This window comes from Ciconia boyciana, chromosome 2, assembly GCF_034638445.1.
Source record: "Ciconia boyciana chromosome 2, ASM3463844v1, whole genome shotgun sequence".
In the NCBI taxonomy this organism is placed as follows: Eukaryota; Metazoa; Chordata; class Aves; order Ciconiiformes; family Ciconiidae; genus Ciconia; species Ciconia boyciana.
The window spans coordinates 74,077,427-74,099,155 of record NC_132935.1 but is presented as its reverse complement, the minus strand read 5'-3'; the positions used below and the strand labels follow the sequence as shown (position 1 = coordinate 74,099,155).

At 39.9% G+C, this 21,729-nt stretch overlaps 1 protein-coding gene across 13 annotated transcripts in view; it reads left to right on the top strand.

The window, feature by feature from the left end:
- FHOD3 (formin homology 2 domain containing 3) overlaps positions 1 to 21,729 on the top strand; it is a 414,659-nt gene that overhangs the window by 233,068 nt on the left and 159,862 nt on the right. For all 13 annotated transcript variants that reach the window (XM_072852997.1, XM_072852996.1, XM_072852995.1 and 10 more), the window contains exon 6: positions 15,999 to 16,093. In XM_072852997.1, the coding sequence (XP_072709098.1) occupies positions 15,999 to 16,093 (95 nt within the window). The remainder of the gene's footprint in view (positions 1 to 15,998; positions 16,094 to 21,729) is intronic.

Below are 21,729 nucleotides of genomic sequence, written 5' to 3'. Positions count from 1 at the left end.
TTCTTTTGGCAACAGATAAATAAAATATCATGCTGGAAATCATCCCAAAAAAAGAAGACATTCTTGATGTTCAAGAAAATCCCATCTCTCACCTTCTGGAAATTTCTGTTCAGAGAACAAGTAAAAACTCCTCCTTGCATTTCCTTCTACAGGGTGGGGGAAGGAAGAGAGGAAAGTAAAGTGAAAAGGCAGTATGCATGTGGTCAGCCCAAAATTAATTGCTTTGCTAATGCTACCATTCCTCTGAGTGACCTTCCCAAGGTGTTACCATGTTTACATTGTAAGCTGGACCAGCTGCTTGAAATAGGTTGCATGGTGGTAAATGCCATTCCCTCCCTCTGACCCTGCTCAGGAATTGAGGAAGGGAATAAGGGAATTAATTGGGTCTTTCTCAGAGGCAGCTGCAGCAGCAGTGTGGGGTACCTTGTTGCTGTAGGGTTCATTGCAGATTTAGGGGCTGTTTCCCTTCCAGTTTCATTTAATAAACACATTGCAAGGAAGGAGAATAATTTCTTCTAAGGGAAGATGTGGTAGGAGAAGATTGATCGAAGATTTGGTGGGAAAAGATAGCTCTCTACTAGCCTTTCCTGCTGAAAAGCAGCCTTAGAAAGAAGTGGAAGGTTTTGTGGGGACAGGGCCGTATAGTCTGGAGAGTTTGTCTAGAGATTTATGTAGTTTGGATAAGCATTCTGGCTTTGAGCCTTTTTCTGTATGTTAAACTTGAAATGAGATTAAGGAAGGTGGGAAAGAATAGACTTTATTTTTTTAATGCTTGTACCAGCAATGTTGATTCTTTCTCTCACCACTTCATATTTTATTTCTTTTTGTAAAGTCACATGGATTGGATGCATTTTAGGCAACTTATTTATGTAACCAAGTTAGAAGCTCTCTCACAAGCTGATATGCAAAAATGGAGCTCTCAGAGGTTCACACAGAGCAATATTTTGGTGTCTCAAGACTTTCTCGGGAAGATGTAAAACAACTTAGTAACATTTATTATGTAGTGGTTGTGAAATAATTTTTTACAGGTTTAAATCAGCTGTAGTACTGCAGTGTTGATTTTGTAAAGCTCTTTCAGATTCTTTTACACAGTAGCAAGCAGCTGTCCTTATTTAACTGATAAGTACTGTTTACATTTATTTTTTTCTGCTGTTTGACCGCAAAATGTGAATTACTGGCTTTCAGGCTTTTCTGTTTCTTTTGTACTTTGTGCTAACATAAATTTATTTGGATCAAGCAGTGAATCAAAATGGGTATATTTCAGTTCCACTTTGTTTTCTTCATCAGTAAAGCAACTCAGTTATTTTATTTAGTTTTTAACTTTTCCATTATTAGTACTGTATGAAAAGTAAAAGACTACCCTTCTGCCATGAGCAATCAGAAAGGATGAGATTAGTGAAAATTAATTCCCAGTTACAACTATGAAGCAAAATTAACAGCCCTAGAGATTGTAGTAATCATTTTGTAAAGAGCAAGGACTCTTTCCACTGAAGACAGCATACACCCACTTCATAGTTTAGCTTTATGTGGACACAAATAAATGATTTATCCCATTTTGTTTGACAACCTTTCATTTTACAAGCAGAAGTTGTTCTGGATGGCAATGATGATCAAAGGGTTAGCAACTGCTGCTTGCAGCATTCTCCCAGATGTAAGGATACCAGCCCCCAAAAAAGGTGAGATGTTTGTTGAACAGATGCTTGGAGCTAAAGATGCCCTTCCAGGGCAACTGGGAGGCTATAGCAGCAGCAGCCTGGAGGAACGGTGGCCTGGAGCAAATCAGGGGTCTGTCATCTCTCCCCATCTCATAATCTTCCCTTGCCAGATTTGGTGCGAAGAGCCGCAGGATGCTCTTCATTCTGTAAGAGTTCGGTAGGGTGATGAGGAGGTTTCAGAGTTTGGTGACATTTTATCACTGCTGCTATTGAGGAAACAGAGATAAAGAGGAGTTGTCCCAAAAATGGAAAATATGTCAGAGGATGACAAAGCCACATGTGGTGGTTGGTGTTTTGTGGAACATAGGTAGTAGCTCAGGGATATCAAAACCCTTTGATCTGCAAAGTGCCTCTGGATGTACCGACTCGAATTAATGTCCATCTGAAATAACTTCCTTCTTCAAGCTCCAAGTATTGTTGCAATGATGACCTGAACTTTTTAAATCGTGTCTGGTGAACCAATTTCTGACAATGTGACTTCTATTATAAACCAGAAATGGTTTGTAGATTTATTTGTTGTTTTGCTTTAGGGTGTGTAAACAGTTAATAGGGGAAGTATTTATTCTGTTAAATGGCAAAAAGCAGTGTGATGAATCTAGGAGTTTCATTCCACTTGGGCATGACGTGGGATTTTTTTCACACACACACACATGCACGCATTTTTTTTTTTTAATGAAACAAGCATACCAGCTCAAAAAAAAAAAAAAGTAAAGGAACATAATGTTTATAAACCCCGGTTTTCCAGACACTGGAAATAAGGCTGTTAGTCATCAAAGTTCAAGGGGAAAAAAGGACGGTGGTGTTACTTATTTTAAGGTTCCTGACATGGGGGGGGAGAGACATTTTCACTGAACCTCTGCCGTAGTATTAGTATGTCATGTACTTGCTAGGCGAGTAATTTCAATTCAGCTTGTAAGACAGTATCATTATGTTCCCTGTTCAGGTGTGTTCATTGTTTTCTGGGGGGCTACCATACTGCACAGAGCTGAACCTAAACTCAGTTGCAGCTTTTCTGCAGATACCTGAAGTCCTATTATATCAAAAGGTATTCTCAAAAATCAGATTGTCAGGTGTGTCAGATGTGACATCCAGAGCTAGTGGAAGCTCTGACTTTTCTGCAGAACAAAACAGAATCGTTTCTTTACCTCATTGGTGTGCTATGCAGAAAATGTATTCAGACCTGTGAAGCATTCAGTATATTGATGAACATCATAGAAAGCCCTGCAGGAAATGAAATATTCTGTCTTCACAGGAGGTTTGCACTAAAAAATTCCTAGGACCACACACTGAGGAAGTGCTTTTTAGACAGTATTTTCCAGCACTTTCTTTGAATGAGGTAGTACTCCAAAGCTCCGAAATAATGTTTCTTGAAATTGATTTTGATGTAGTTAAGTTTGTGCACAAAGTAGGCTGAATGAAGTTTTCTACGGGAATCTTAATTCTGTCATTTCTTAAATTTCAAGTGCTTGAATTTTGTACACCTAATGTTCTTTTAACTTCTTTCTAAGTACCCAGAAACCATTAATTACCCATGGTGGATTTGTCTCGATCATGGACTAACTATGCCATAAGGTACATAGTCTTCTGCACCAGTTATGCACAGATGGTTTGGGTTCAGTCCACGTGGCATACTGAAGGAGTGTTGCGCAGAAGTGTCCGTGATACTTACAGGGCTGGTTTGGGTCTGGAAGTAATTTAGCTGCTTCCATGCGGAGCCCGAGGTTATTGCTCACAGAGCAGACCTTGGCAACCTCGCTCCGAACTGTCTAACACGAGGAGCTATTAAACTTCCCTGCCTCCCAATTGCCTCTGCACCATCTTCTTCAGTGTTAGTGTTATCCAGGGATCCCGGTCCTATGTAACTCCCGCTGATGGGGTGCTGACCAACAAATACAGTCATAGAAACATGCTGGCATTCATACTGAGGATTACCAATAATGCCGTGGTCACTGAATTGTAATAATAGCAACAAAATGGAATAAAATCACCCAAAAATGTTTTTGGAAACAAAACATGATTGTTCAACTGCGTTTCTCATTTACATAGTTACTGGTAAATAAGAAATGTAGGCCGTCAATCTTGAATAAATTTACTACTTTCATCTTCATGTTCAGCCAGTACGTGATTATCTCTCCCTGCCACCACACGGGTGACAACTAGTCACCAATGACAGACCTCACATTTTTAGGTCAAATGAAGCTTACCCCCCCAGATATTTTTCTTTTGTTCTGAATCTATTTTATTCACTTTTTTCTATGGTAAGGAAATAAAGTGAAAAGCAGAGATTCTGTAAACTGTCTTTCTGTCTAGGATGTCATAAATTTTTGTAAATGTATCTTTGCCTGAGAATTTTGAGAAGGGGGGAAAAATGGCATTGGTGTGCCATTCTGCTTAGCTATTCACCTATCTAAATTCAGTCAGAGAGGAGAAAAGTCTGAGCATGGCACTGATGAAGATGATTTTGCTATGTTTTGCTTTAACAATTGCTGTAATAAGATGGGATTCAGTATTCAAAAGAGTTCTCACTGTCACCGTGCTGAAGGGGGAAAAAAAAAGAATAGAGGGATTAGAAGAGAATTACAGTTAATTTTGAAGGAATCTTTGCTCGTTATCTGAGATGAATGAGCAGAGACACAAAACAGCATTTTCAGTCAATATTTTGGAAGAGTGTGAGCTCTGTACTTAAAGGGATTTGTAATGATGTCTCTTCCCTGCACCTTTTTCTCATGGGAAGTCCACTTCAAATGAGAGATATGAACTTGTGACTTGAGCACATTCTTTACTGTGAGATTTGAAAGGTGACTGTATAACCCTAAACTTCACATAGCAGCAGACATACTTGAAACAAAAAGAATAAAAAGCACATTTAATGAAGTGTTGTATCAGTTTGCTTTCTAGTGCTGACTTTGGTTTTGTTTAGCCAGTACTTAAAGAATAGAGTCTTTCATTAATTTGCCCTAACAAGCATAAATTCAGGAGATGAAAGTGAATTCTTTAATGGCACGCATATTACTGCAGGGTGGAGTCTATCCAAAACGTTAAAGACAGGCTGAGCATGCTGAAGAGCAGTAAAGATCTGAAAAGTATATCAGGAATTCAGTTTCAGCATCTGTTATGGTGTAATTACAATGAAGAAAATTAGAAGGATATACTCACTGTTGTTTTTTAAGGCGGCTCAATGAATAAAAAGTGACAGATGTATTTTTTCTTAAAATCATTTGATGTAGGGATGCATCCCTCAAGAGACAAAGACACAGAGATCTTGAGTCAATCAGCTTTTATTTTCAGGCTGATTGATTTGAATCTTTTGTAGACAGCACACTATGGTGAGGAGGCTGGGACACTGAGTCTCCCAGTCTTGTCTTTGCTTTAAACAGACACGCTTTCTTCTCCCCCTTCACTTAAGAACTATTTTTATTTAGTTGCTGAACTTAAAGCATAGTGAATTCTTATTTATCCTACTGATTGCTGCTCTTGAGTCAGCTCTTCCTGAGCAGGGGAGGAAATCAATGATTCTGGATGGTTTGGAATACAGGTAGACAGGAAAAACGTGACTTTCTGTGCTCCTCTACAGTGACCTTTAAATCAGTTGGTTTCAAGATGAGAAAAGCATTGAAGAAATCTTAAGTTTATATTGGAAAAAAAAATAAAAAGCAAAGTTTCTTTCCCTTTTTGCCACTAACATTTCAGACACTGCTCAAGTGTCCCCAAAATGATCTTAATACTTCTGTGGTGTCTGTTCACTTGTTGCATTTCTGTCTATTGAGATGAAGAAAGCCAATGCATGCCTTCATAGGAACTTTCAGGCTTGTCTCAAATCCTGTGGCTGTTGTCACTTTAGCAGGTATTGAGAAATGTTAGAAGTGATACCTAGTTGAGGTGTATTGTAGTGCTTTTTAAAATAACATTTCTTCTTCTATTGTGACGCTTTCATACGCAGTCCCTTATTTTGGGAGAAGATGGAACACTATTTGGAATACATTGCCAGGTGAAGAAACTATGTGGGAAGTAAAAACCAGCTTAATATTGAAATAATATAGCTGGAAAATTTTAATTGTATTTTTTGTTCTCAGTGTAGCTCTTCTATGGTATTCCCCAAGCTCACCTTATGCTACCAGCTAGAATAAACAGTGTTTGAATTTTACTGAAAATTGGAAGGCTACCGAAGTGTCACTTCTGGCAGCAAACTTTGTTTCCTGCAAAACCCTCCGTGGGAAGTGAGGTGAAACACCAGTGGTAGGATTACTGTTTTCAGTGACTGTCATTCATCTTTCTTTTGTTGCATTTCTCTTCTTCAGGCATATAGGGTGTATCATTTTTAGAAGACCATGCTTATTGAGTGTATGCCACAATATATGAATTTTGGAGAGTGGCTTTTGAGTAGCAGAAGTAACTTTATATGACCACTGAAATAGTTTTGACGCTCTGTAAGGCCTCCCTGCCAAAGTCTAGTTTAAGTGTATTTGTCTACCTTACCAATTGCAGTGCTGTTATTTCAGGATGCTAAACTGGGCCCATGTTTACCTGCCCAGCATAGCACCTTGGAGAATGAAGTTGAGCTTAAAAAACAAGGAACTGCAATCTTGAGAACTGTTATCACTTGTGATAGCAACAACACATTACTCCATGACAAGAAAAGATCATTGATCAATGTTTGTGCTTTGCAAAGACTGTGCTGAAGTCTGTGGGGTGGAGCAAGGTTTGAAGTTTCAACTGGCACAGGAATTTCTCTTTTTTTCTTTTATTCTTCTTATTAGACAATAATGCTGGGAATTCTTGTGTTTCCTCTTTTTGCTTCCTGAGAATCTTCCTTTTTGTTTAGGAAAAAATGTAAATATTAGGAAATGTGGCGCTTTTTTTGCAAGAAAAACAGGAAAAAAAAAAAAGGGCAGTCAGTGAGAATCTATCATTTGTTCACTTCAAAACTGACAGGTTTCATCCTGGAAGGTTTACTGTTGTACTAACAAGAAATACTGTTGATGACTAAAAGTGCTCAATATGTGAACGCTTTTACCGTACCATTTGTCCTTTTTGTGCTCTAGTGTTAGTCCATTTGTTAAACAGCCCAGTTGTGTTACCCCTTGATTCTCTCTACTTTCCACATAGGGCAGGAACCCCAAGACAGTATGCTTTTTTTCATAATCATCACAAAAGTGCCTGACTGCAGTCAACGAAGATCCTACTGGCATATAATAGAAAAAAAAAAAAAGTTTCATGTATTCCCTCAGAGTTTTCTCTGTCCCAGGTGCAAAGGCACACAGAGTCTAACAATCAAAATTAGCTGGTTTTGCTAAGACCAAATCTTGATTGCATTTTCTTCCGAACTCATATCTGACTCTACGATGTTTCCCAGCCTGAATGCTGAGTTCATTCTCAAGGCTTAGCTATTTGACATGTAAAGGAGATGCTGGAATTCCAAACTTGTGTGCTCTATGTAATTGATAATGATTGATAAAAGACAGCTAACACCTGCGGGACCTTTCTTTGTGCACGGTAAATAGGTGTCTGAGGAGTTCAAGAAAGGGAGCTGCAGAAATTATCTTTTCCATTCTGCAAAGGTTGGTTTGTGTTTCCCTCTTTGTACCTTCAAAGTCAGGATTAGTATTGTTTACACAGACAGCAGGCTTACGTTCATGATGATTAATGGAGAGGGAAAGGCCTTGAAATCCATCACATCTAGCACGTTGCCAGACTAAATTACTCAATCGGCTCCCAAATAGAAGGGCTAAGGTATCGCTTCTTAACTTGGGAGTCTCGCTAAGTTTCCTAGTTTGATCCTAAATTTAAGCTAAATTTTCTTTTCTGGCTTCTAGCTCAGCGTAGTTATTGTTTCTTGACTACGGATTAATCTTCAATTTAAATTCAGTTTAATTCAATTTAAATATTATATATATGATTGGGGGGAGAAAGAAGACAGAGCCAGACTTCAGTGGTGCATAATGAAAGGACAAGAGGCAAGACATAGGCACTAGCTGAAATACAGGAAATTCAATTTAAACTTAAAAAAACAAAGCAAAAAACCTGTGAGGGTGACTGAGCACAGGTTGCCCAGAGAGGTTGTACAGTTTCCACCCCTGGAGGTATATTCAACACCCAACTGGACAGAGTGCTAAAGAGCCTGCTCTGGATTTCCCTGGTTTCCCCCCCCAGCAGGGCATTGGACTAGGCAGTGTCCAGAGGTGCCGTCCAGCCTCATCCAACTGGTGATCCTCTGATTCAGTTGTACTGCTGTTGTAAAGCACTTGGAGGTCTAAGCAGGATAAATCCATTATAAAAAGTTTAAAATACCTTTAAAGAGGAGTTTTCTCTGAAATAGATATGTGAACTATTTTATTGGAGATGAGAAGACACACCTAATCCTTAAAAACAGATCTTAATTTCTGCCCTTAAACTAAGCCACTTCTCTTTTGCTGCAGCCTCAGTACTCAGTGCAAGAAGTCGTAGCTGGGAGTTGGGTGTAAGCCCATTGGAGTTAATTCTTTAGTATTTCCGTGGGTACTGTCCTGCACTGGCGTGATGCTTTTGCAGAATACCTTACCTCACAAGAAAATCTCTCTGGCAATCTCACTATCGTGTCCTGCTCCTTGAGAAATGAAGCTCTGTGGGCTAATGTGGAAGTCTCCTCAGAAAATCCTTTAAAACTTCTAGAAATCTAAATTCTTAAGAAAAATATGTAACTTCATATACATGTTGGGAGAACATTATTCAGTATTACAGCCTATATTGATTCAGTTAAGAAGCAGCTGCCTTATCTCAGCTCTATATATGCATACATTATAACATGTTATCTTAATTCAGGACTACCACACATTCTCTTTTTCCACAGGAGTTTTGTTCCATGAAGCACCAAGGATGAATGATCACCCTTTAAAATAATCTAGTTAACCTTTTATTTTCTTTTTTCTTTTGTTGGTTTTTTTTTCCTTCTCTCTTCTCCCATCTTCCCTTCTTCCTTAATTCTTTCTTTCCTTTTTTTCTTTCTTTTCTTTTTTTCATACTTTGATGCTTTTAGTCAGCTTGCAAAATAGTGGTCTAATGCTGGAGCAGACTTGCTCATTTATTAATAAGGTATTTTAATTACATATTTCTTTTTAATGAGGAAATGTTTTTACCCTTTGCTATATAAGCTTTACCCAGCTTATTGTGCATTGGTAAGTGTTATTAATCTTGTAAAGCATGCTGGAATAGAGTGCATTTAAAATGTGAGGGCTGCAACATAAAATAATGATTAAAACAATTATGACTAATCGTGCAAAGCTTTTATAATGCATATACGTAAGCCAGATTTCAGTTCATAGCAAAAGGCATTCAGCAGGTTAGCTGCTGACAAGGTCAAGTGAGAGTCTGTTCTTTCTTTGCAGTCAGGTAAATTGTAAGAAATACCACAAAAGAGATGTTGGAAGAGGTACAACTCTGATGTGCTCTGTGGGCTTTGGTGGGGCTGTGCACTGCCACGGGTGTTGCGTGGTATGTGTAAAGGACCAGCTTTTGCTGGAACGCTTGGGCTGATTGAAGCTGCCTTATGCCCTTTGACCTTGCTGCATGCTGGTTTTTAAAGAGAGAAACACCAGAGGAAAAGGGTGGCAGAGGAAACACGAAGAGGAGAAAATTCCTCTGTAAGAGCTTTCTGCGGTCCTGGACTTGCCATGTGCTGGCCATCTCTTGGGGAAGGGCTGCGTTTCTCTTCACTTGAACCTTGGGGACACTGAGAACCATTGGGAAGTGGGCTTTAGGGGAAGGAGATGTGCGTGTGAAGTTGAAGTGGTAACTGGAGCCCTTCTAGTTAAGCAGCCTCAGAATAGAGAGTTATGGAGGCACTAACCATGCAGGTACCTTTCCCTAAAAAAAGAGAAGGAGAGGGAGAACCTGCTACGCCCCCCCAAAACCACAGTCACAACCTGCTTTCACAGTGAATAATTGTGAATAATTAGGCTTGTTAATGCTCTGTGGTCCCTACGCCTGCTTTACTGCCAAGGTGTTATCAACAATCAGGTTCCGAGGACCAAAAATGTTTGTCTATGGTCTATGTGGATCACTTCTGAGTACCCACAGCACAAATGACTGTAAATGTCATCGAGGCTTCAAAACTTTGAGACATTTTCCCAGACTCTTGGTCTGTTGAAGCTCTGCTCCAAGTCCAGAGCTAGCAGCCTGTTCCCCTTCATTTTCATGTAGTAATCAGCAATGAAAGAGCATTTATTTGCTAACTGTCCCCGGGGTTCCCCAAAACTAAGGTTACTGTTAAAGACGGACAATTAGGTAGAACAGAATAATAATAATAACACAGATCTAAAGGTCTCTCTATTGTGCCAGGAACGTCAGAGTTATAAATCTCCTTCAGTATTTCCTGTGGGCTTTTGTGGACAGTGGAAACTATTGCGAGGCTGTGCCATTTAAGAACATAGTGTTAAGCATGGAGTTTTAACGGACTGATTAAAATACTAAGTGTCAAAATATACGTGCTGTCTCTTTAGAATTAAAATAATGGCAAAGGCATGTTTTTAGTTGCCAGGTAAAGAAAGGATTGACTTGATGATCCTTATGGGTCCCTTCCAGCTCAAGATATTATATGATTCTATGATTTTTGGTTTTTGGTGAGCTTGACCTTGATTTTTAAATAAGATGTGCTTTTAAGGGCAAGTTACAGCATGCCACTGTTGTACCTGCTTGGTTTATATCCACAGCCAGCAATGTACATTGCAGGGCCTGAGCGTGCTGCAGGAAGCCGTATTGATTGCACAGACAGTGGCATGTCCAGCCCTTGCTTTGTTCAGCTTTGCCCAGGGGTGGCCTCTGGATGGCAGCTTCCCTTGAGCCTGTAATCCAGGGAAAAATTCTGGTTGTCACTTTTGTCACTCATTTGCAGTATTAAAAACAGATGAGTTTTATTGTATTGTTGTATATTTTGCCATTGGGGGGGGGGGTTAAGTTTAATCTATAAAACCCTTCTGCATAAATCCTAACTTTGAATAATACTTTAGATTTGAAACTAGCATGCAGAAGTTTCTATATACTTTTGAGCTACCAAAATACTGCATAAGACTAAAAGCTAGACTTTAAATAGTGTCAGCTAGAATAAAAACTTCAGATTTACTTTAGAGACACAAGATATTTACCATCTTTGCAGTTTCAGTTTATAACCTTCATCTGTGATGTATTTTTTGGTGAGAAAGTTCAGTTCTTGGTTAATACAGTTAATACAAGTTCAGTATATGGTTAATATGGGAGTTCTGAAAATTAATCTCTTAGCATGTTTCAGCCATGATGTGTGTGATAATGGAAAGAACAAATGAACAGGGGATTAAAAAAAGGGATTAAACAAAGAGTTGGGATTTGAAGAAACCTTGACAAAAAATAAAATATTCATGCATTTGTGACCAGGAACAAGATTGTTTTTATCTTCCTAGATAACATTACAGATACTTTGACAGGAGTAAAGAAATGGGAATAGGTGTATAAACAGCAGATTTTGCGTTGAAGCTAACAGCAACCATACTAATAGTAACAGCGGGGAAAAACATAAAAATCCTAAAAATTTTAGCTGGTTCTAGGCCTGTGTAATGAGCATGAGTCATAAGGTTTGGCACAGTGCTGCTTTGTAAGGTCATTTTCAGAAGCAGTGGAGGGGCCAGGTCATCTCTTTTATCTGATGTCACCTCTTAGAAGCAAGGAGCTCTGTTGCGATTTTGTTAATTTTCAAGTAGCTGGATGGTACAAAAGTTGTATTTAATAATGATTTCTCATCAGGGAAAACACTATCCAGTATCCATGGGTATTATGGAGGTGATAAGCTCTTCCCTGAGGGTGCGTGTGTGAGCATCCTCTGTGGGAATGTGCTGCAAGCAAGAGTAGAAGCTCCCAACACCCAGCGTGTTGGGCTGGGATTTTGTGTTCTGATCTGAGGCTGATCTGAGCTGGGATTTTGTGTTCAGGGCAATCTCGCTTCACAGCTGAGCTCTTGCCTCTCTCCAGGGAGGAAAGAAGGAGAAAGAAATTTTGAGGTAGGTTTTTTTTTTTTCTTCAGAATAATCATCTAGAACTTCATAATAGAATAATAGATAATTGTGTTATCTCTCTCCTGGGCTCCCACACTAAGCAGACAGTGAAATTTTGTTCTTGATCTGGACGTTTATTTTGATGGAGTATGTCTTTTTGTGCCCAGGATAGCGTACATAAACTAGTAATCTGTTTTCCAGTGGAATGAAGGCAATCACACAGACCCTTTATTTCTCATTAAATGATGTTGATAAGATTTTAACTAGCAATGAGGAAGATGACTCATTCAGCCGGTTCTTCCCCATTAGTTTCATCACCATTCTATATGTCATTCACGCTCGCCCGTTGTCGTACACAGCGTGTCGTGTGTACCACGGCTGCTGGTTATGAAGCACCTGATGAACGTGGGACAGAAGCTTCCTTGGGACTTTTGAAGCCTGCTGTGACAGGGTCTGGCTTTGACCTGCTTCACCCTGTACGTTTGCTTATTCTGATGGAAACAAATGCAACCATGAGATGCAACCCTGTCATAACTCTTGACATGATGAATGGGGTTTTGATTCACAGGAAACCATAAGAAAATAGGGTTTCTGCTCTTTCAGTGCTGCTGTTTTCTCTAAGTTAATCTTGTGGTAAAATATGAAGCAGATAGGACAGATTAGAGAAGCAGGTGTGTGGGCAGGAAACAGCTTTGACACTTCTGACACGCTGGGTGGGAAAAATAGACTTTTGCTTAAAGTGATGTTCGTGGTGATGATGTTTTGTGCTAGAGTTTTTCCCCTTTGGTCCTGTTAATTTTATAGAGGAAAGATCCCAGGAGAGTATCAGTGCCAATACTACTGGCAAGTTTTTAGAGGCTTTCTTAAACCTCTTATTTCACAGAAATCTATGAAGTTTCTGGCTGGTCTGTCCTTTTCTAGCCTAAGCCTTGCCTAAGAAATCCAGCAATTTTCCACTTGAAAATAGCTATGGGTAAAGTCACACACTACTTTCACATAAGATTAAGGGTTTGACAAGGGTAGTGGGAACAAAGAAATTCCAAATTAAGTGTGCTCCGTATTTAAACCCCCCTCTCCCAGCCCTCTGTTGCACAATAGCAAGCTTTCCTAATGCAAGTGGGTTGTTGATATACTTCCAAAAAGAATTCCAGTTAGCTGAGAGATGGGATTAAATGGATTAAATAGCCTCCTCGGTTTTCAGTGAAAAAAAACAGAGTTCGGTTGAAGGCACGTACAAACGCGAACTTAAATGATTTTGGACTAGATTGGCCTTCTGAACAACCTCATATTGCCTTGCAAATTAGCGTGCCCTTTCTTGGCGAGGACCTGCACGGTGCTGGTGGGTACATGTGCATGCAGACACGCATGTGTGGTGCAGTGGGCACACGGAGTTTGCACTGTAGCTGCAGCCATTTCAGCAGACTATGATCGTGAGCCAGGAGGTAGGCTATCAGTTGGGTAGAAAAGCTGCAAAGAATATAAAACGGTGCAGAGTGCTCTGTGGCCAGTCTGTCTCCTTCTAGTGCAAAACTGGTGTGCCCCACTCAGCCAGACCCAAGCCCCGGGAGAGCCTGAGAACCTCCAGCCCACCAGCCTGCTCCTACACTAGCGTTTTTGTGGTTTCTTCCATTTTTCCATTGTGTTGTGTGGTTGCTAGTTGTTACCTTTTCTTCTTCATGGTATAAAACCCAACTTTCTCCTTTTTTTAACTCATCTCGTGGACTTCTTTTCCTAAGAATTTATAAGGCTTCACCTTTGTGCAAAGTACCTACAGATTCTCCCTGACTTACTCTTCCTCGTAATCAAAGCTGATTTCTTCTCAACCCTGCCTATCGTGTCTTGCTTTCATTTTTCTGACCCCTGAAGACAGGAAATAGCAATATGAAGCTCCACGCCAAGGTCTGTCAGCAGCTGATAACTTGATGTGTGGCAGATAATTACTGGAGTAATGACTTTTATGTGGACAGCATGACTCCATAGCAAACCTGTCTTTCGTTTTGGCCGCTTCATGGCGTCCTTTCTAAGTCTTTGTCCTGTGAAACTTATTGGCAACTTGTTCAAGTGGCAGCAGTAGTGGTTTTTTCATGTGTTACTAATTTTTCACCTATATCCAAAAGACCATTCTGTTACTGGAAAGATACAGATAGTATCATATACTTGGGATAGCACTGATGACAAAAAAAAAGGTGGTGGGAGGGTTTGAGGGGGGGGCAAGATTAGTGGTAGCAGAGGAAAATTGTCAGGAATCCCTAAAACTTTTTTGTGGCTTCTTTCTAAGGTCTACTAATTTGCCTTAACCTATTGTTGTTATGAAGAGTCACGTCTAAGAGGCTGAAGAGTAATGCATCCCAGATCTCACTTACGCATCCAGTCTAACTGGTCTTAAGTATAAGCAGTAGAGTAATTTTCTATTGTGTGCATGTTTTCCCTTTAAAAGCAGACTTCTTGCTGTCTTTGATTTCTGTATTAATTTGGAAAGCATGTGCCAAGAGTAAAATTTGTTTCACATTTGTTTCAAATTCAAATTAAATCCCTTCACCCCCAACCAAAGAATTTGCAAGGAAAAAAAAAGGGGGGGGGGTGGGGGGGGTGACCTTATCATGACTGGATCTCATCCTGATCAAGGGCCAAATCTTTTTAGCATTGAAAGGAAGTAAAAACAAGAATTAAGAACTTTGATTACCTCTGGGATAGCAGTGTTCTCCCCTTTCCTCTACCTGCAAGGAAATGCTACAAAGCAGCCATTTATTCAGTCAGTACAATTCTTATCTCTTTTTGTTGACTGGCTTATATCTTTTATTTTACTTTAACACTTGGCCCTGTGTCTCTCCCACCTGATGTTATTCACCTGAGACACGCGTCTTCAGAGGGTGGTGAATGATTGCTTCCTGGAGAGGAGGAGCAGAGAGAGATGGGCATACCCCAGCAGCAACACAGCCTGCCTAAGATATGAGTTATCTCCTTGCCGTAGCCCTCTTGCTCACTTTTTCTCCATCTTCATTGACCGTGTAGGGTGACTTCGCTTCTAGATCGGTGTAACAGATTAGATAAGGAATATAAGTACCTAAAATTAGTACCTTGGGGTTTTTTTAACTGTAAGTCAACCAACTAGAGCAAAGGAAAAAGGAGGAGACAACGTAGAAATAAAAGTTAGCTGCTCAGCTATAGGTGTACTTAAGTGCTTGCCTAACATTAATGTCTTTGAAAATCTGCCCTCAAGAAAAACGATGCTGCACTGTGCACAACCTGTGCAAAAGTTAGCAAACATTTGGAATGTATTTGGAAGATTAATAACATTGTAATTTTCCTCACCCTGTGGGTTTTTTCCTTTTTTTCCCCCCATAAAGCGGTGTACTAGGGGCTTGTCAGGTTGTGCATTAGATAATTGAGTTTTTATGCCAACAGGCTGTGCTGAAAGGTGTTACATCAGTGATTTCTTTTTCATCCCACTGTGCTTTGATCTCCTGCTATAAAGCAGAAGATCTAACAGTGGAAACTTTTGAAGATGATAGATGAATTTTGCTAATCCACTTTTCATAATCCTTACGAAAAATGTCTGTCCTTATCAGTCAGAAAAGATTTAATAGCTGTTGTCTCTAGAAAGTCTCATATTATCAGGATTGCAAGCTATGGAATTACTGTTATGAAATATTTTACTAGCATGTTTTGAAATGTTGTTGTAAATGCTTTAGAATAAATGAATAAAGATGCTTCTTTGTTAACCATGCTTTGTTTGTTGTATTTTCTCACTAAAATGCAGAACTCGTTTGCAACGTGCTGTTCAGCACTGTGCAATGATGAATATTTGCTGTCCTTATTGGTGTTAATTGCCCTGCTTTAATTTCATGTTCTTGGAATTCACTGAAACAGTCAACTTAATCCAAATATACTAATTCCAAACATTATATGGTGCTGAAACAAATAGTAAAAGTCTTGGCTCACAAGATGTAAAGCATTGTAGCTAATGGAACTATTGCAAGAGTAAGCAGCGTGTAGAATACTGTTTGCAGATTTTGGGGCAATAAAATGTGGCATCTTCTAGGAAGGAACCAAGTGTCTGTGCTTGTCCCTGGATGAAATTCACACTTATATCATCCAGATGAAGTCAGTAAAGTTAATGCAGTTGCCCAGGATTTTGTCCAATACAATCTTGCCTAATGTATCTTTTGTTAGTTGAGCTCCCCACATCTCTGGAAAATCCGTCTTATAGAAAATTGCCAGCAATGCTTAGGATTATGAAAAGTGTTCACCAGGTCTGATTATATTTTATCTCTTTTCTTTACAATAGCTTTGGGCCAGATTATGCTTTATGTTGATGGCATGAATGGAGTAATAAATCATAATGAAACTATCCAATGGCTGTACACACTTATTGGGTCAAAGGTAAGACACTCTCCAAAATTCTCTTTTTATATGTTTTTGGTATTCTTTAAATGCATTTTATTTGTATTACGTATGCATTTAGGGTATAAACAGACTGCATGTTAGGTTCTAAATGAGTACATAATACTCTGCATGGAAACTGGGGCACACTGAGCTGTTATTTCTTTTCTTCTGTTTTTATACTCTCTTGTGCTGTGGGCACATACTCTGCTCTTAAAATCAAAGATACCAAAGATGCCCTTGTTAACTGTCCGTGCTGCGACTGTGGTTGACCGTGGAGAAGATTTTTGAGCTTTGCAGTTGCAGTTCCCAAGACATTCTTTGGAACCACTTTTTGGGGTGTTTTGTTCTGCCTTTCCATTCTATGAATGCAAATCCTTTTCTACAGTTTCACCATTCTACACTGCTCAACTTTGCTGAGCACTGGGGGAGGACAATTCAGTGACTTCCTTCTTAGAATAGACTAGAATAGTTCAGTTGGAAGGGACCTACAATGGTCATCCAGTCCAACTGCCTGACCACTCCAGGACTGACCAAAAGTTAAAGCATGTTGTTAAGGGCATTGTCCAAATGCCTCTTAAACACTGATAGGCTTGGGGCATCGACCTCCTCTCTAGGAAACCTATTCCAGTGTTTGACCACCCTCTCGGTAAAGAAATGCTTCCTAATGTCAATGCTTCTTGTGCTTGAAGGGCCCTAGAAGACAAAGTCTGGTACCTGCCTACCGGGGATTCCTTGTTGGTCCCTGCATACAAGGAGGCAAAAGCTGAAGGCCAGAATATATGCCGCTTGGGTTGGTCTTCTCCCATGGAGTAGTGATTTATATAATGCACAGCCCACTTTTAGGCCATCTTTGCTGGAAGTTGAAAAGGAAGCAGAACACAGATTCTGCTGGCACGCCATCCTGAGGGGCCGTGGGATAGGTAAGGCCACAAATACACCATTCTCCAGTCTGTTGGCTCTCTAACTTTAGGAAGTTTATTAAAGGCCTGCAGGGATTGCTGGTGCTCTTGCCATGTAGACCTGCTTGGGATAGATCTGTATGAGACAATAGCTGGAACAGGGCCTGTTAGCTATTGTTAACAACTTTAAAGTTGCCATAATTGGTGGAGTTGAATCCATAGTTAGAGTTACTACGAAATTTCCAGGATTTTTTCCTCAAGTGGCTGAGTCACAGAAGTTGCTGTTGGATACTGTAGTGACACAGAGATGCTGCTGCTCTCCCTCTTTCTCCTGATAGCTTTCATAGCACAAGGAGAAAAAGAGCTCAGCATCCCAGGGGCCTTTTTTAACCACTACATAATTTTTTCTACAATGTGCAAACTCCACTGCTGCAGCAGATTATCAAGTCAAAGAACAGATGCTGCAGTACTGAGAGAACCCATTTATCTTGGGTTGACGTACCTATATTGTTAGATACGTAAAAGTAAAATAATTATGGTTATCAAATCTCAGGCTTGCAGGGCGTAGTTCATGATTGGGAGAAGATGAGGAGAAACTTTTTCCCCATGTAAAATGTTCCACTGTTGGCTGGGCATTACTCTGGGCAGTTTGCCTTCCTGAAACAGGGAACGTTAGCCACGGTTGGAAAAGCGGTGCGAGACAAGAGAGAAATGGTTTGCTTGATATAGATCCTCATTTTCTATGAAACAGATAAAAGAGACAAGCAAAAAAAAAAAAATATTGCCATGTCCATGATTGTTTATTTCTCTAATGCATCTAATGGGAGTGGGATGGGGGAGAAACATCAACCGTATTGCTACCTTGCAGATTAAATTCTGTCTAGATTTTCTTGACCAGAGTACTTCAGCTCTTGGGTCCTTAAGCTTCTTTCTCCCTCCCCCATTGCCAGCCTGAATGATTATCTCCATGTCCTGGCTCAGTGCCTGCAGCTGAGGAATGCAGGCAATGTGCTTTGAATAGTTTGGTTTCAGGTAGCATCAAAGTTGCTTTTTCTTTATTCTTTGACTGTCTTGGAAGAGATCTAAGTCCCTGTCTGTGTGCCACAAGTTAACTGAAGGTATGGCAGGCTTACTGTCAGAGTGTGGTGGGACAGCTGCTTTATGCACTTAAAGGTCGTTTTGACTTTCTGTGAAAAATGAACCCCTGGAATTTGCAAGGCACCTACGGTCTAATTTGCAGCCCTGCTATGCTGGTGCCTTCTCCGCAGCAAAGGCGGTGAAAAATATGTTAACGCTGCTGAACAAAAAAGGAATAGAGAAATCGCCAATTAAGTCTTGGGACAAATCCCTCTAATAGGATGCAGGAGGAATACAGCCATTCAGATGCCACAGCTGCGACACATGGTTTCTGGCCTTCTCAAAAGCTCTGACCAGGTTTAATATACTCAGCAATGGAGGTGGTTGAATCTTTTTCCACTGGGTTTTTTTGATCAAATTCTATAAGGGTTTTGACCCTTTACTGTTACTACTTCTGCTCTATTTGCATAGGGCTGCTGGCTCTCTGGGCCTTGCTCACTTCGAGCAGTGTATTATTGCCTGTGCTTGTCCACTGCAGGATGCAGGTTCAGCAGAGAACCTTAGGGTCTGTCACACTCAGCACTGCAACAGCTATAATTTTGGCACCCAGCTCCAAGTTTACTTTAGGCACCCAGCGATACTTCTGTACAGGATAGAGGGAGGGGGCAGGAAATAAAGTTTGAAATTAGTGAGAAAGAAGGACTATAAGCAATTTACTGAAAGCCTATCTCGATTGTTGTCATTATATTCCTTACTATTGCTACTTCTGCTGCAGTTTTACCCCTCTAAGCATCAATAGATGCTTATATAGATGGGTTATCAGAAGTTGCTGATAATTTTAGCACTGTGGTCTAAATTTGCTCTGAACAAAGTTACTGGGGAGGTGATTCAAATTCCAGCAGTATGACTACACTAGTGCTGCTGCCCTTACTTTGGGTAAGAGGCACCAGTGGCATCAGGGTGAGGAACTGACAAGCGGGAAGAAAGTTAATCTTAGGTGACTCATTTGTTAGTGGTGAGAAAGAGCCTTCTGTTTCAAATGGATATTATATAGGTGTTAGACTGGAAATTTGAAGTTAGCAGTACCCTTCTTCTGCCGTGTTAAAGAGAAGAGCTTTATAAGCAAATCCCAGACTCTTAGGGCCACTGCCAGTCCTTTGCAAGACACGTCCAACGTGTGCAACCACGCCAGTGCGTGCCAGTGGCCTGTCACAGGCTGGCTGTAGACTGCTCTCCAATCATCAATGGCTAATAGATCCCTGGCATAAAACATTTACAGCATAATCCCAATTTAAATGCACATTACTGCTATTTCATCATTAGTTATATAGGCAGCAATTCATCAGTCTTTCCCTGTTTAACAAAGCGTTCAAGTATGTACTTAATTATAGGTGTATGGTTGCATGCTGTTGGTTTCCAGGGAACTTTAATACATAACTGAGGTCAGCAGTGTACTGCTGTAGGAGTGTAGAAGAGGGCTACAGCAGGGCCAAGGCTCTGACCATCTTATATAAGCTAGAAGTTATGTAAATAGGAAATACCTATGTCAACCAAGTTTTCTTTTAGCATTCATTGGTAGCATGGAACATTCATGCAAGATAGTTTGCTTTTTAAAAGACAAAATGAGGAGTCAATGAATGTCAGTTAACAGTGCTTTCAGAATTTCTCCTTAATTTTTACTTTTTTTTTAAAGTGAGTAAACTAACCAACCTATCAAGGATGTTGCCTTAACAACTGACCACGTGCTGTAACGCAAACCTTGATTCAACCTCATAGCATCTGGGAAATGATATTTCAGAACTTTCTTGGTGTTTCTGCCAGCTGTATGTTGCTGCTGCTGAAGTTGGAATTAAGTTTTTACATCATGTTGCAAGTTATATTTAGCCTGCTTGTAAAGGGACCTGAGGCATTTGTTCATGCTGGCAGCTGTCACCCCAGAGCCCTGCAGAGCTCTATGGTGGATCACCTGCAGGTAGAGTCTCAGTTTGATGGTGATGGCGAGGACTGTTGGAAAATTTCTCTTACCCAAAACAAGGGACACCAACTTAAACACATATATGCACTAAGCCATATTAAGTCCTTATAATGTATTTTTCATCTGTTAGCATGTATGAGGTTATATATATTATCTTTCATATGCATTGGTATTCCCTCTGACCTGGTAATAGAAAGTGTACAATACTGTATCAGTGCCTTACCCTCTCCAGGACTAGCTACTGACTGTTGACAAAAAGTACATTTCTGAACCAAACATCTTGGAAAAACCAGAGGTGTTTATATCGTCCGCTAGAGAAGCAAACGTTCCTTTGCATCACAAACCCACAGGCTTTTGCCACTCCACCTCAATCTTCAAAAGCATGTCTAAGGCATTAAGTGGTCCAAAACCTGAGTCTGGTTTCACCTTTTCTTTCCCCCTGTTTCTGACTGCTACTGATAATGATTATTTTTTTCCCATTTGATGATCCAGGCTGTTCTAATTTCCCCCAGGGGAGCTAAAGCCCCTTTTTGGCATTGTTTTTGGTGGAAAGTAATCCATTTTCAAAGTGGTGCTGGGTAACCTCAGAAGACTGGGTGGAATGCTGGGCCCAGGCTGATACAACGAGGTTGATTAAAGATTCCTATCTCGCATCTTGTTTTAATTTTTTTTTCTACTTTGCTTCTGTCTGCGTCCTAGATGGCAAGTTTAAATAGGAATTTTAACTAGCAAGTTGTTCTCTGTGCCTTGTGTGAATCTTTTGCTTCCCTTGGTATTGAAGTAATGACTTTTTGAATGTTTTAAATGTAATTAATTCCAAAATAAGAAAAAACCCACAACATTCAAACAAAACGTAGTTGTAGTGGGTGTTTTTGTTGATTTCAAAAGGAAAGTCCAGTAGGGCTGCTTTTCCTGCACGGTGCTAGTGACATGTTAAAACATGCACGTGGTTGGTAAGTCATTTCATGAGAATTCTGAGAGAAATAATATTCTCAGTCACAAAAAGCACTAAAATTGTTTTTACAAGTGAATCGTTTAAGGTATGTAGAGGTAAACACTCAGTTTAAGAACTTGATTAAATCTGTCTCCATTTCACAAGTCATTTATGCATGTGCTCAACTGAAGTCATAAGCAGAGCAGAGAGTACCATATAACTTGAATTTGTGCTTTTCTTTTCCTCAGGAAATTTCTCACCAAATCTTATGAAAATGGATATTAAAGTGGGTCTACAAATATATACCAATAAGTGGTTTATAGTTATGGAGAAAATGTAAGGGGCTTAACAGGTATGAATAGGACTAAAAATAGTAGCATTAGTAGTACTAAAACATGCTAAATTAAATCACCACGAAAACTGGATAGTATACTCTCTTGTTGAGGGTCTTGGAAATACAATGTATTAACTTTTCTGGTGATATATTTTGAAAATCATTGTGTGTGTGGATGGCCTATTCTGAGTTAACATTGCCTGGACGATGAGAATGAATATACATGGGAATGTGCCTGATCTTTGTGAGCAGGAGAATAATGCTACAGCAGAATAATGCTGTAGCATTATTCTGCACTTTATTCTTCATGTATTTGGAAGGTGATCTAGAAAAGCTGGCCTGCTAAAAGAATTAAGCATCCAGGAACAATTATGCAGCTTGGGGACCTACTGTGATTAATTTCACATGTCGTCT